Source organism: Parasteatoda tepidariorum, chromosome 6 (genome assembly GCF_982258835.1).
Source record: "Parasteatoda tepidariorum strain Cologne lab strain chromosome 6, Ptep-v5.0, whole genome shotgun sequence".
NCBI classification, from domain to species: Eukaryota; Metazoa; Arthropoda; class Arachnida; order Araneae; family Theridiidae; genus Parasteatoda; species Parasteatoda tepidariorum.
The window spans coordinates 37,629,165-37,645,370 of NC_141760.1; the positions used below are offsets into that span (position 1 = coordinate 37,629,165).

The 16,206-nt window shown below is 28.4% G+C and overlaps 1 protein-coding gene across 3 annotated transcripts in view; it reads right to left on the reverse strand.

Moving 5' to 3' along the window:
* Window positions 1–7,125: 7,125 nt before the first annotated feature.
* LOC107444065 (sodium-coupled monocarboxylate transporter 2) overlaps window positions 7,126–16,206 on the reverse strand; it is an 81,970-nt gene continuing 72,889 nt past the window's right edge. For all 3 annotated transcript variants that reach the window (XM_071178821.2, XM_016058136.5, XM_087165669.1), the window contains exons 11-16: window positions 13,612–13,679; window positions 12,868–12,954; window positions 12,499–12,662; window positions 9,295–9,395; window positions 9,103–9,221; window positions 7,126–7,382 (exon numbers count right to left, since the gene is read on the reverse strand). In XM_071178821.2, coding sequence (XP_071034922.1) covers window positions 7,275–7,382; window positions 9,103–9,221; window positions 9,295–9,395; window positions 12,499–12,662; window positions 12,868–12,954; window positions 13,612–13,679 — 647 coding nt within the window. In that variant the 3' untranslated portion in view covers window positions 7,126–7,274. The remainder of the gene's footprint in view (window positions 7,383–9,102; window positions 9,222–9,294; window positions 9,396–12,498; window positions 12,663–12,867; window positions 12,955–13,611; window positions 13,680–16,206) is intronic.

Here is a 16,206-nt window from a genome sequence, read left to right on the forward strand (position 1 = left end):
AATTTATATTTAAAGTTTCGAAAGCATTTAGGTTTTAAATTTCACTCTTTAATTCCCTCAGGGTGCATAGCGTTTTTAAAAAGTGCTTAAAGGTGCTTTTTTTATGGGGTGTTTTTAAAAAGTGCTTAATTTTCCTTTTCCAGAATGAGATTTTTCCTTTACCATATTGATTTTCACTACAAGTTATGCAGTAAGACGCTGTTCACATTGTTCTATTCAACGTTTTAACAATTAATTCAACCCCAATATATTGCTGCATATCATCAGTCCGTAGCGTATAAAAACGCCATTCGATTTACATGATTAAAAAAATTTTGACAATTGTCAAAAACAATACCGTAAGATTTATTTTTTGACATAACAGTTAAAACCAGATAAAACTGTCAATTGTCAAAAACTTTCCTACCTAATTGTGTTTTTTTAAGTGCATAAAAATATTATTTGAGTGCTTGAACAGTGCTTAAAAGGTGCTTATTTTTTGTTGAATAATTTGGCTGTGCACCCTGTCCCTTTCTTATAAAAATTTATTAGGTTTGTATTTAGCTATAATGTGAATTCCTTGATTAGCTTTTAAACTAAATGTAATTTCTTGAGTTATTGATGTGTCCTGATAGTGAAAATATATTTTGTTTAAAATTTAAAGTATATTTTATCATAATTTACCACATTTTTTTTAACTCAACACTTTTCAAATACTTTTTTTTTAACAATTTAAATTTTTTTAACAATTTAATTTAATTTTAATAACAATGACTTTTTTAAAATTCTTAATAGGACAGCAAGGTAACTGCTCAAGGTAATCTAATATTTTCTCTTCCCCTTTTTTGCTACAGATATGGTTTAAAACAATGTTTGAACTAGATTATATAAAATGTAAATTATATAAATTAGGTGCTGTGTAGTTGATTCTGACTCTTTTGCATTTAAACTATACATTCATTTCCAACTTTGCTTTTTTGTTTATTGTATGATAATCTCTTCCTTTTTTATAATAATAATAACAATTTTATATACTATTATGTTTTTTAACATTTATAATATCTTAATGTTGTTAATATATCTATAATTTGCTTCATATATTAATTTAAAGCTGTTAAATAATTCTTAAAAAATACTTTTGATTTACAGAATGTATTTAAATAACACATTACTTACAATGTAATTAAAAAATATTTTTTCTATTATGTTGAATTTGTGAAAGTATTTTTTTTATTATCTTGCTTCTGCTACAGAAAGAATTTTTTGAAGCGTTTTTGTTACAATGCAGTTTTTTTTCCTGTTCAGAAAGCTTGTTTTACTATATTAATATATTTTGTACGCACAACACTTTAAGAATGTTGTTTATTTTGGCATGATGACTCCCGGTGTATAGTTTATTGAGAATTTTCTTTCTTTGCCTTTCAGTTGTTGAGAAACACTGCTCTTTACATTGTTAAGGTATAAATAATATACTGATATTCTGTGATCACATTATTATACAAAACTGAAACAATATTTATTGAATATATGCAAAAAATTCCTACAGTGTAAACTAATGTGTCATTTGTCATTTGAAATGTACCTAATTCATTAAGAGTCTGCAAACTATTTCATTGTTTTTCAATGTATGTTTAAACAATTATTTCTGTTTGTAATGTTTAAATACTTTAATTTATTTTTACAGCATCAATTTTTTCCTAAAATATGTTGTAAATATATATTTTGAATATGCTTCATTAGTTTTAAAAATAATTAAATGAACTATATTGTAACTAAAAATAATTTTTTAAAATTTAGATCTGGATTACCTATGTAATAAATAGGTTTATTTTTTTTAGGTTTTATTTCTGATTATATTCTATTTCATTTAGTTATTTTTTTTTTGTTAATTAATTCCCAATTTTTATTAATAATTGGGTATCATAAAGAGAAAGTATAATAAATAAAAATGCTTCACTATTTCAAATAACATCAGTTTTCTAAACTATAATTAGAATTAGAACTGCTATTTTTCAGGGTTGTGGTTCTCTACATTTTCCAAATAGGAGTTCCCAACCAAGAAGTTGCATTGAATACTACATAAAATTTTTTTCTATACCTTTTTCTTTTTTCTCATCCATTGTTGCATAAATTTAACATCTGAATGCGATATCTGGTTTCTATTAAATTTTCATTTGTTGGTTTTCCTGTTACAGAAAAAAAAACTATTTTTTTTTTAAAAAAATCTTGGTCAATGAGAAAAGTAAAGGAGTGAAGCAGGAAAAATTAGGCTTAATTTTGCTGAAAATCAGAAGTCTTTGAGAGTTAAAAAATTAACTGAAGTAAGTTTCTACTGTTTTTCTTCACTAGGATAGATTCAACCTTTTTGTTTGTTGTTAAGGAAAACTTTATTCTTCAAAGATTTTATAAGAAGTTTGAATAAGTAGACTCAAGAAAAATTAGTTTTATCTAATAAAATAATTAAAAATACTAATTAAACAAGTTAGTTAAAAAATAACTTCAGTTACAACAAGATAACAGGAAGCAAGAAAAATTATGATTCTGTTCTAGAAATCTTGTAGAATTTTGTATATTGTTACACTAGTGTTACTATAATTTTAGCAATAGTTTCTGTAGGGAAATATCTATGTTAAAAAGTAAAATATTCTAAATTGGTTTATTCTTATCTCAAAATTACTGTATTTATTTTTAATCATGTTTAATGTTGATATTTTTTTTATTATCTTATGACTATCTATCATCAAGACGGCTACACGCATTATAATTACATGTATTGTATTGTCTTCAATTTACATAGTTCATAGATTGTGCAATTATTTCAGAACAACCTTTACCTTTTTTCACACTAATTTATAAAATTTTCCCATTTATATTATTAACGCCAATAACTTGAAGAATGTATTCATTGCATTTTTAAGCTATAATAATTAAAGTCTGTGCATTTATATTTTCATTGGTATAAAACGATTTTATATGTCACTCTATATCTTTTTCAACCTTATTGAGTTTCATTATGCCTCAATTATTTAAATATATTTATTTATTATATGAAGTTTTAATAAAGTAATTTTATAAAAATAGAAAAATTGAATTAAGGAAAATTTTAAATAAATTATAATTACAGGTGTTAAAAAAATGTTCGTATAACTAAAAACTTTAAATTTTTTAATAGTTTTTTAATTATTAATTAATTTCATGTTAATTTTTTCCCATTTTTGTTTAAAAAAATTTTATAAATTGTGCCAAAGATTTTTTCATTACATATTTTTTTCTCACAAATTTATGTGTTTTGTCTAAACTTTAAAAATGTGATGTTTTTTCTATTTTATTTTCAAAAAAATTATTATTTTTTTTGAATGTTATTCTTATTTAAACATGAAATTTTGTAAATTATCCATATTCCATGTGATAATTCAAATTTTAACTATCCTAATAATGTTTTTACGATACTGAATTTTTTTTATTGAAACTTGCTAGAAACTTAAACATTTACTAAACTTTGAATAGAATTTAGAAAAATATAAAATAGACCAGGAGTGGCCATGAATAAGTCTTGTAAATAAGCTGTACAAAAAACCAAACCAAAATTTAAAATTTAGTTTTTACTGACTTTATTTATTTATTTATTTTATATCCAATTGGCTGACCCTAGATGAATTTTTAAATTTTCCATTGCCTGTTTTGTTTAAAATATTAATTAGTAGAACTATATATCTGTGCCTTGTACAGAATTTTTCTTATGTTTTGGCCTATTTGTCTATCAAAAAAATTTGTTGGCCATTCCTGTTATGGATATTCAAGAATACATCGGATTTTATTTCCGTTTATTGAATTTCAGAAACCTTTTACAGGATGTTCAAAAAGTTTGTATCATATATGCGATAAAATTTTGTTCCTTTCTCCAGAAAAATATGTTGCAACAGAACTGGCTCAACTTTGTTAAACAATGTTGGGTCAACATAGTTATATATTGCTGAGTCAATATTGTTGAATGATGAGTCATTTATTGCTTGAGTAATTTCTCATTTTGGTGATCGAAATCGTTAGCTTAGATCATACAGTATAATGCTATAGGATTTTTTTTTCTTAGATTTTTTAAAGGCAAAAGTTTTTTAAGTATCCATGGCAAAAGTTTTTTAAGTATAAAACTTTTGCCAATAAACAGCTATGCTGTGAAGGAGAAAAGTGATTGCTATATCAACGTAATTTTACCATATTCATGCAAAGTAATAATTAAAAATTTTGGCAAAAGAGTATGTCTGTGTCAGCAAAACCTGGCAGGCAATTTACTTTATTTCCAAACACCTGAGGGTTTGAAAAATACAAAATTTTTTAGAGCGATTTTACAGAATAAAAAGTAGCATAACAGTTTTGTGCTCTTGCTTTAAATTTTACTAAAATATTGTGTGCTAGCTACGTTTTTTAAGTGCTGTGGTGCACAGACACGTAGGATTCGTAGATTTTCGCTTAATCTTACTCTGTGTATCAGTAAGAAAAATCATAATAATAAATTTTTCTATCAAAATTACTTTTTGCTTAAATTTTGCGACAACCTGTAAAATTTATGAATTTTCAAAGGTTTATTTTCAAATATATACTATAATTACATGAAGAACTACAGAAAAGTATGACAAAAATAGGTTCATATCTATGCAAGGTTAACATGTCAGACATTCAATTCAGTTAGTTTTCTGTGTCATGAAACTATTACATCGAATTTTCCAATAAAATTGTATAAGGTCAAATTTTGTGCCTTCTTAATTTTATTTACATATCAATCATGAAGTAAATTTATCTTTTTAATTATAACAAAATTATGTAAAGTAAAAATAAATGTTTTATAGAAGGTGCTGAAAATTGAATGTTATCTATAATTCCTCAAGCGATTTAGCAGTTGAGGATTTTTAATATGAACTACCTGTATTAGGATTGGTTAGCAAACCTTTTTGTTTACCTCTTTCAGTATTATTTAGAAATTTGTGTGTGATATTCTCTATACTAGGAAATTTTTCATCAGAAAATTTTGTAGAATTTTATAGATTTTCCAACTAAACAGATTGTTATAATAAATTATTTTTCCATTATGGAGTAACTTTTAAAGATAAATAAGAAATTTTCATACTTGCTTCATAGTCCTTGCAGCCATGGATTCCTATTCCCGAGACTTCCCTGTTTTGTTAATAAAAAGTATCTTCTAAATAAATGTTTTGATTTTTTTCTATATAGTGCAAGTTTATAATAAAACATTTCAGTTTTGTTTGTCTATGAATTATTAATAATTTTTATGTCAAAACTTTTTTTTAGGATGTCTCTTTTCACCATACAGAAAGAGTTGTTCGATGAGTTGTTCGAAATTGACTTGATTTAAGGTTTGGAATTCTGGTATAAGCTTTGTAAAAAAATAAATTGAACTAAGCTAGAAATTAAAATAATAATAATTATTCATTAGAATCAGAAGTATTTTTATGTAATCTTTGAGAAAATTTTACTTACGAACAATAAATTATTATCCATTAATTTAAATATTACAATTCCTGTTTTAAATTACATTAAGTCCACTGAAAATTGTGGAAATTTTTTTAAATAATTTGAATTGAGATAAATTTTGTAATATCTCTTTTTACAAAAAAAATTTTTTTTAATGCTTAAAATATTATAACGGAATGTAATATTGTATAGTGGAATGTTTTGAATATTCTTTATATTCTTTCTGTATGAGAAAAAGAGTCTTTCTGTATTTTTATAAGATATTTTTTCATTTAAAAATCAATTTAAAAGATAATTTTATTGTAAGAAAAATAATTATTATCATTGTAATTGTAACTTATATTTTCTTACCTATGCATCTACTGCTTTCCAAATTTTTTTTTATACTATTTAATTAAAATTTTATTACTTAATATCGCTCATGTAAGTCTGATGCATTTGTGGATTTATTTATAAGATGTAATAGTCTTTCAACTGTGTGTGTCACGATAAATCATTACAGTATCGCTGAGTTAGTATATTTTAACTTTTATTTCTTATCTTTAGTTTTTTATTATTCATAAAAAAAACATGGTATTGAAGAAAAACATGTCTTTGATAATTATGCTTTTTTTCTTTGTAAATTGAATTTTTTTTTAAATTTTAAGAGATAATGGAATGTTGAATAACTAATCAGTTAATCATTATTTTCATATTGTATGTGTAAATTTTAATCAATGCTAATCAAGTGCTATTATACATATGTGTGTGTTTATTTGACTAATATGAATATTTACAGTTTGTTGGTTTAATAATACTTATTGTGAGAAGCTTAGTGTTGCAGCTTATAACTATGGAGGCTCAAAAGCAATATAGTTACATGTTATAAGTAAATAAAGATAAATGAAATGGTTTGTGCAGTCTTTCACTTTCTCTTTGAATCTCTTTACTTTATCAACATTTTCCTCTGTTTCAATATTTTGAAATGCTTTTAATCTTGTAATTTCTTTAATCAAAAGGTCCCTTTCTTGATCAAATAATGTAGAAAACATTTACATGAGATATATTGATTGTTTTGAATGTTGCAAAAAATAAATGTACAAGCTTGCTACATTTCGCTTGGCAAACTATGGATTTTTTAAATTTTTTTTTAATAAAATTTTCAAAATAATAAAATTTTATCTACAGATGGCGCTTTAAACTGGAAAAATTTATAAAGATGTTTTCTGCAACACAGAGGTCATTCTTTTGGAAATATTTGCCCAAGTGTTTGTTAATTTTGTCCTCTCATTGCACCTTGTTGTTGCTGCGAAGTAAGGTTCTTTCTTTCTTTCTTTTTTTGTATTTAAAACTTAGTGTTGAAGTTCTCTAGGTCAACTGCCCTATATGATAACGAACTTTACTTTTCAATGATCAAAATACATTTTTTAATCTTTTTTGAACTTTACTTGATGCATTTTAAAAAAAGGAATTCATTGATTGATTTTTCATCTATTTCCTGACGTCCTTCAGCTCTAAGACGTCAGCAGTGTTTAGAATGATAATGGAGAACTTTAGAAAAAGTTGTTTTTCTTTTATTTTTATTAACAAAAAATAAAATTCATGCTATCTTATAAATGTACAGAAATTTTTAAAATTTGTATTGGTGTTAAATTGGGAAAAAAAAAAATTACGCAGAGCTTTAAAAATAATAGATTTTATTTCCTATTTTCATATGTTCATAACAGAACACATAATTTGTTACGTTTCTCAGTTTTTACCTAAACTTTTTGAAATGAAATGAAGTGAGGAGGGGATAAGAATATTTTTCTTAAATAAGTATAACCACGTTAGGATATTTTTGAATCAGATATGTATGAGATGGATGCCTTCTTTGATGGATAAAAGTCATTGTCACTAATTACACTGGTTGTCCTTAAAGTTGCAAGAGAAGTTCCCTAAAAGTTAAAAAAAAATGAAATTAATAAGAATTAATTTAACGAAATGAAATTGCTGCACCTATTTTATCGAACGCTATCTAGTGGTGACAAGAATATTTTACTCTCCGTCGACTTCCAGCTTTTTCCGTTTTACAGTCTCTGTGACTGGCTCGGTCATTTTAAATGATGCTCTTTTTCGTGTTAGTTTTGTTTGGCCTGTTAATTTTATAACCGTTCTACGCTTTATCTAATTTTATGTATATTAATAGATAATCTTAGTGCTAATCGGTGCTGGTTTCATAGAAAAACTAATGTTTAACAATATTGATTTTATTAAAAATTATGAGATATGATAAAGTGATAATAATTGGTATTTTTTACGTCTCTTTATGGTTTAGACCAGGGATGGGCAAGCTTTTTTAGTCGTGGGCCAAAAATCTAGAAAAAAAAAGTTTGGTGGGCCTAGTAAAAACTTCGAAAATAAAAATTCCAACTTCTGAAATAAAATAAAGTCAATTCATCATTGCACGCATGGCACTCTACATCAACTTTGCGTTTTTTAGTTGCCATTTTGGGGTTAAAAAATTTTGCAAATTACTCGAAAAAGCAGCAGCCATTTTATACATTTAGTAATTTCACCATTATTTACAATGACGTTGTATGTGTGCATTCTTTCCATACGCAGTAAATAATTATAGAACTCAAAAATCCGCTCGTTGGAACTTAAAAATGCTTAGTCTGCCTCTTGTGAAGTACAGTTCACCTATATTAGATTCCATATGTCTGCTCCTCGGGAAAGACAAACACTAGTTGGAGCTAATCTACGGTTATTCTAAAAAGAACTTCTGCTTTCAACATTTTGCCAATTGAGGCTGTCTGTGCTAACTATTTCCATCAATTTATGTTTTGTAGAACAAAAATAGAAAAAGGGAAAAGGTCATCAGTACTTTGTTAAAAAAAAAGAAAGAACAAAAATAGCTTTAAACAAAGTAGACGTAGTAAGTAGTAAATGGATGAATATTGTTTATATTCGCCATGGATTGGCAGGTTAAAATTCTGTCCGTGGGCCGGATAAAACCTTCCGGCGGGCCACAGTTGGCCCGCGGGCCGTAGTTTGCGCATCCCTGGTTTAGACAGACTAAACTATTAAAAGTCTGGTTTAGGCAGAATATAACATGGGCCTGATTTTTAGAATGGAGCACGTACTAGTAAAAAGTAGCGAAATGATTATTCTACACTCTTTAACCTGGCTTTTAAATTTTAAGAATTCGGAAAGTCAAGTTGCTAGTTGGATGCAACGACTCCAGGAATATGACATCAAGATTCGTCACCGCAAGGGTTCTATCCATAGAGTTGAACTCTATGGTTCTGTCAAGGAAGATACTGCACCAGAGCTGAGAAGAAATATTAGTAATGAAAAGCTCTCAAAACTTCAGCATCACATTAAATTCACTGAGAGGAAAATTCGAAACAAAGCTTATTTCGTCTTCAAATTCTTGCGTAGTTTTTTTAAAACATTTTAAAGAGAGTTTATGACATTTATTTTCAAATAATAAAACAAATCCTTAAATTTAAAAAAATTGTTGCCAGACTACTTTAAAAAACAAAGAATGCAGCAATCGAACATTAATGTTATGATTTGTTTTGGAACAAGCACAATAATTGTATTTATTAACTCATGAAACTTATACTCACTAACTCATAAATAATTATATACTCGTTAATCAGTTATACTCACTCTCCTCTCTCTCTTTATTGTAATTATTTTCTTCAATTTATCCCCAGGAATATATTTGCTTAACCAAATTACAGCTGGTGAGAGCAATCTCGGGTCAATATTTTCTCCTTTTGTGGCTCCTAGAAAAAACAGATATAATCAATATTTTTATATGAAACAATCTATACGGATGTAGTTACTAAAATAACTTACCTGTTATGAAGCTAACTAGTAATCCAACTATCAAAACTACTACGAAACCTACTGAACTAAGCCAGAGGTAGGAGAGTTTATAGGGTGGAAAAATGTCATCGCTAAAAAGAAACATATAGTGTTAATATAAGTTATTAATAACTCTGGGGAACAATTTTTTTGTTGTTGCATAAGATTTTTTGACTGACTTTCATATCACTGATTTCAAATATGCTACCGCTTTTTCTCTCAAGGTACTTTTTTTTTTAAATGCTATTTTTAGTCCATTTAATGTCGGAATATACAAATTTAAAAACGTTACATATAGCAGGCAGGGTGAGTAGAGTTTTTGTTGTTGTTGTTACTTTACGTCGCACTAGAGCTGCACAATGGGCTATTGGCGACGGTCTGGGAAACATCCCGGAGGATGATCCGAAGACATGCCATCACAATTTTGATCCTCTGCGGAAGGGATGGCACCCCCGCTTCGGTAGCCCGACGACCTGCGCGCGAAGTCGAGCACTTTACGGTAGCACAGTTTAACGAGGACCAATACCGCACACCCTCGGTCCCTACGCAGAATGATCCAAGTGGTCACCCACCCGCACACTGACCGTAGCCAGTGATGCTTGACTTCGGTGATCTGCTGGGAGCCGTGTCTTAACGATCAGTCCACTGCGGGACGCGTAGAGTTTTTAAAAAGTGCTTAAAGGTGCTTATTTTTGATTTTTGTTTTTTAAAAGCCCTTAAAGGTGCTTTTTTCATTGGGTGTTTTTACAAAGTGCTTTATTTTCCCGTTTTCAGTAATGAGATTTTTCCTTTACTATGTTGATTTTTGCTTTGAATTATGCAACCCCAATCTATTTCGGCGTATTGTCAGTCCGTTGCGTATGAAAACGCCATTCATTTTACATGATTCAAAATTTCATGATTTTGGACAATTGTAAAAGTGCCAAAAGGTTTTTTTTCTTCTTCTTGACCTGACGGTTAAAACAAAATGAAACCGCCAATTGTCAAAAACCTTCCAACCCAGCCTAATTATGGTATTTTATTTTTTAAAGTGCTTAAAAATATTTTTTGGGTGCTTGAAAAGTGCTTAAAAGGTGCTTATCTTTTGTTGGATAATTTGACTACGCACCCTGACAGGGGGTTGTATAAATATTGCAAAAATTTTCTAGGGAAGTTAGGGCACATCATTAGGATTAAAATAGCATAGGAACCCATCCCGGAAATATCATCAACCTCCGTTTGGGGGGCGTTTACCTAGTAAGAACTCTTTCTTCGTGTGCTTCTGAACAGGATATATATATGGAAAGCGCCCTTAGCCGCTTACAACAGGATTTCCGGGCAGGAATTTCTATTCAATTTTAATCCCGATTATGTATCCTAGTTCTCCTAGAAGTTGGTCGCAACACTTACGTGACCCTCAGTTTTATATGTAACGTTTTTAAACTTCGGCATTTCGACAAAAAATTAACTGAAAATGTCATTTAAGAAAATCTATAGCTTTAGGAGAAAACTAATAAATTTGAAATACCGCACCCAAATTAGGCAAGATCAAGTATTTGTATAAATGCAACAAAAAATTTGTTGCCCACTATTAAAAAAAAATGCAAATTTTATTGAACTATTTTTAAAATCTTAATTTTGTTTTCCGAGAAGCGATTTTAACGAGAATGAGAAAGGTAAATAATTATCAGCATAATTGCCAACAGCATGCACTTGTGCCAACTCATGGAAATATTGAGGACTTCAATTAAAAATATACAAATATATCTAGAAGTATAAGTTACGATAACTAATGAATATACGAATAATAATTTAATCGAACCGTTCATCAATATCATTCTACCAATTTATTTATATTCGCGAGTCTCCTTTGCGCATTGTTTCAGTTGAAGTGTTTAAATTCGTGCGTGCTTTGGAGCCTTGTGCCGAAATGAATCCACGGATCACTATAGGTCTCTTGTGCTGTAGCGGCGGTTGCCGCCGTTGCGACGAGTTTTCAATTTGATTGTGTATGGGTTTTACGGCTTGGAGTCGTTTTGAACTAATTGCTTAGCAATTCATTTATTACTACATACAAGGTATCTATCTAACTTTTCTTTCTTTTCTGTACAAATGTTGAGCACAGTTTTTCTCGTGGCAAAACTACATTTCAGCAGTGTATACGTATATGATGTCGCAAAATTTACACAAAAATCGTGGATTCTTTATTGATTTATGAAGGAATTGAATATTGGGCCAATGACCTCCACAGTTCTGCTGGCATACTGTGAATATTTCGTATGCTTTTTTTCAAAATTTAATCAATAATTAAATTAAATTAAATAAAATGAACTCAACGGTCAAACGACAGTTTGTTTAAAAATTTCTAAATTTCGTTGAGATAGCACCAAGTTTCCTTTTTCAAAGCGTGGTTGTTAGTAGCTTGTTGGCATAGACTTTTCTCTATATACTAAGTAATCGTAGGTGACAAAGCTGCTGTTTTAATTGTTCAACTTAACGCTGCATTTTAATAATTATTATTACACTACAAAACTTAAAAATTCATGAAATTACGAAGACATGTTGAGAAAAAGAACGGGTGGTATGATGGAATAAGAAGAATTAACATTATAGCTATTAACTAGTAAAATAGTGGAAAAAATTTCCCGTGGGCCACGTTGTTTTTTCTTACAGCACTCTACTTATAGTAACAAGATTTGACTCAGCTCAAATTATTATTCAACAATGAAATTTTTTGTTTTGTTTTCATGCGCAGCACTACTTTTTAAATGTTTAATTTTCAGTTGCTTTACTTTTTCGTTTGTAACATTTTATTACACAAACAGCTTGAAATTCAAACCTTGCATGAATTTGGAATGCCCTTTATTTCGCAAATTTCATTCAGATAAAAATAATAATCAACCGTTATCAGACCAATTTTCGTAATTGTTAATGTGTTCTTTATTTGAAAAAATTCTATTAGATGTTGCGAAATATTTTCCAATTACAAAAAAGTTTCTAGTAGTTTTTTGTTTTAATATTCACATGCAATGCAGAAAAACCATTCATGAACTTTGTCGTTGTTTAACTAAAATAATGAAATTCAGAAAAAATATAGCTATCGAAAAAAATATAGATGTTTGCATAGGTTGCAGGTTGAGTAGAAAGGGCTTCTTTTTCGATTAAAAAGAAGAAAAAAAAAATCCAAAATAAAGATTTTTTGCAGTAAAAAATTACTTGTAGCCAAGTGTTATATTTTGCACATCAATGCTGGTAATGTTGTAGTAAGAACAGCTCTCATAGGATCTGGGTGCTTCAGGTGTGTACGGCTGGCTTGCAAATGCTCCCATACCAAACCACATAGAAACCACGAAACCACTCAGAAGACCCACAGCAGCACCCTGGTGAAACCACAATTTATAATGTCATAATTTGCATTTGGTTAAATGAATCAAGGTTAATTTGATAATTCAATCATCATTCATAATATCATAATGATTGATAATAATTTAAAATACATTGCTTACATGAATATTGGCATTATTTAAGTCAAAATATAATTTGTAATGCATTATAAAATATAAATCATGAATTCCAAGAACTTACCACAGCATTAGCGCATGGAAAAAACATTCCTAAAGTGAAAATTCCCAACATCGGACCTCCTACAACTCCATGTATTGTGAAAGCTGCCTAAAATAAGGGGAATAAAATAATAATTTGTTGTTCTTCGTAATAGTTAAATACTGGTAACAGACTCGTAGAGCATATTTTATATTAAAAGAATAAAAGTCTGTTTTAAAACTCTAAAATTCAACTAATCATTGTATCAAACAGTTTTTTACAAAGGTATAAGTGTTTTGAATGTTAAATATCATCACGAAATATGTTCGTAAAGAAATTTCAATAAAACTTACCCACATTTGCACTATATGGGTGTTTAAACATTAAATTCCAATTAAATATTGTCTCATAAAACAACTATTGTCAGATAAGAGTAAAAGTATTTTGAGGGGGGATATCAAGACAAACTCCTAGTTGTGAAAAACTGTTAAGTGAAGCTTACCTATATTTGTGTCTTACGGAAATGAAATCTAAGACAACCTCTCTCGGTTAACTTGTCTTAATGTGACCTTAATCCTTAATTTATATATGACTAGAAATGATCATTAACAGAATGGTTAGCTCAAGCCGTTAGATTCGTATTGCATACTGTATTTTTAAAAAAATTCATGCACCGGTACGTTTCAAAATGCTTTCAGTTTAAGTCATTATGTAAATAATAAAATTTCGTAAACATTTAGATACTTGTCTTACTCAAATAAGCTTTACTTAGAATTATTTACTTACTTGCAAAACTCCACCCAAATGCATTGCTACAAAAACCAAAGCTAATGATAGCAATCCATAAGTCAAAGCTGGAATAAAAAGCTTAGAATTAGTAATACAGTAGTTCTTATTAATACTATAAATATGCATGCATACAGCGGAATGCTATCTGATAAGTGCGACTAACAATTTTATATTTTAGAAATTGCATCGCATTTTTTCACATACTAATAACATTACTAATGTATTTATTTATTCTTTTTAAAATAAAATTGAGACACTAGGTGAAGGGAAAGCTGTAGTTGCAATAACTTTGAATGTTCAGAAAATCTTTGATCGGATATTAGAATTTTCTTAAGTTGAAAAATATATGTTAATTTTTTTCTTTGTTATAAATTTTTTAAAAGTGAATTCAAAAAACATAATATTTAGGTCCAAAAAAGTTTAATCCTGTGTCACAGATGGGACACTAATGTTCCTTTTACATATTTTTTTTCAGACGCTTTAATTGCAAGAAAAAATATGTTTTGGTAATTTTTAATCATAAAATAGTTACTAAGAAATCTGTTACAGTATCGGAATTGTATTTGTACTGAAATATAAACTGCAAAAAAGTAGTTTGAAAAAATTTTTTTTTTCATACATAATCAAAAATTTATCAATAATTTATTTTGTAAATTAATGAAATTTCAATGATGAATAATTGCTTTTCTTCGATCTAAATAACTGCAAATTAGTGCAAATTTGAAAAATAATTGTTAGGATTTGAGCCGTGTTTGGAAGCTTTTATTTTTAACTCAGGAAAAGACACCGGTGTCTCATGTTATATTTCATACCATTTTTCACATATTTTGACCTAAATTAATACAAAATAATGTAAAAAGTATGAAAAATAAATCTAATAACAATCCTGCTTCGAGTTAAAGCTAGTATGCTAAACAATTAAAAATGTTTATTCCAAATAATAATTTTAATTAAATCTACATACATTTGTCTTTTATTATTTGTATCTGCATTTCATGTAAATAGTCAAATAGTGTATTTAAATGTAAGGTGTGCAGAAAAATAAACTGACCATCCTAAATAACTTCGGGTCTAATAATCGAATCCTCACGTTTTAGGACTCAATCTTAACGGTTCGAAGCGTGGATATGCTGCTTCAAATATGCTAATTAATTAGTGTAGACGATGTTTTAAAATATAAAATCAGTAGCTAACTTTGTCTGAATAAACTTATCTTTTTTTCGATTAATTTGGATTTTTGACCTTCAAAATATAGGAGGTAGTCGGATCCTAAGATCAAGAGCGCGATCTAAAGTTTGGACCCCGTAATGTTAATTTCACTTTTCGCGTATTTAGCCATATTTTAAGAACTTCTAAAGGAAATTGAGAAATTTTTGCGCACAATTATAAAATTCGTTTATCCAAAGGTCTCAAACTTAATGGCTTAATTTACTGCTGACGATATTTTCAGACAATAAATCAGACACAAAAACATACTTTCTCTGAATAAACATACCTCCTTTTCGACGAATTAAGATTTGTGACCCTCGAAGTTTAAGGGGTGACAGCTATCTGAGAAATATGGTCCCAATAGTTTGGTTAGGAGAGCTGTCCAAAGTTAGACACCCTTAATGTTAATTTTGCGTTTTGCGTATTTCACCATATCTCGAAAATTTTTTTAACGAGGTGAAAAAATTTTGCGCACAATTAGAAAATTATTTTATACAATAATTCCATGCGAAATATAACTTTTAGTAAATATTTATTATTTTTTATTGGTCCATTTTTTATTTTCTGTTCAGTATTTAACATTCGCTTTAGGAAACAATAGTGCTTGCTCATCTAAATAAGGAAATGCATCCCAATTGATGTTTAAATTCAGCTTTTTCAATTATTTTGAAAATAAGAGGGTTTTACTACAAAATGTAAATTCTTTAATTATCCAACTGACATTTGGAATTTATTTTTAAAAAGAAATAATTTTTTTTTTTGTTTTCTGTATTTATTAGTTAGGGAAGTTTATAATCAATTTATTCAATCAAAATCATTAGATGGTTTGGTTGAGGAATCCACTTTCTCAATGACCTGCATGATGTGTTGTTGTGATACTTCATCGGATACTTAAGTGTTAAGTCACGTACTGACTCTAATCACCCAAGAGCGCAGCTGATAAACATGCGTTCGGAATTGCAGAACAGGCTCTACAAAACTAACGAAAGAAACTTGTTGATAGAAAATAGTTAGGATTGCTTATATACTGCAGCTGAAGAAACAGTTTTTACCCTGTTTTTTATTAACTCTGTCCTCTTGGTAAACACTAAATTTATTAATTGTACATTCTATGCTAGATATTTTTCTCAAACCGTATTCCGAAAATAAATAACAATCATGGTCTTGCTTAAATAATTTCTTAATTTTGAGAATTTAATTTTCTTTTGTAACAGATTTAAGAGGTCAATCGGTTAACGGACAGTTTTTTTTCCATTTATATTTCTGTAAAATACGTACTATCGCGTCCTTCACAGTAAGGATATTTTCTCGATACTGGTATTAAAACAATGTGTTTTTGGAACCAGGAAATGTATTTTAACATAATATACTTCCTTTTAATGG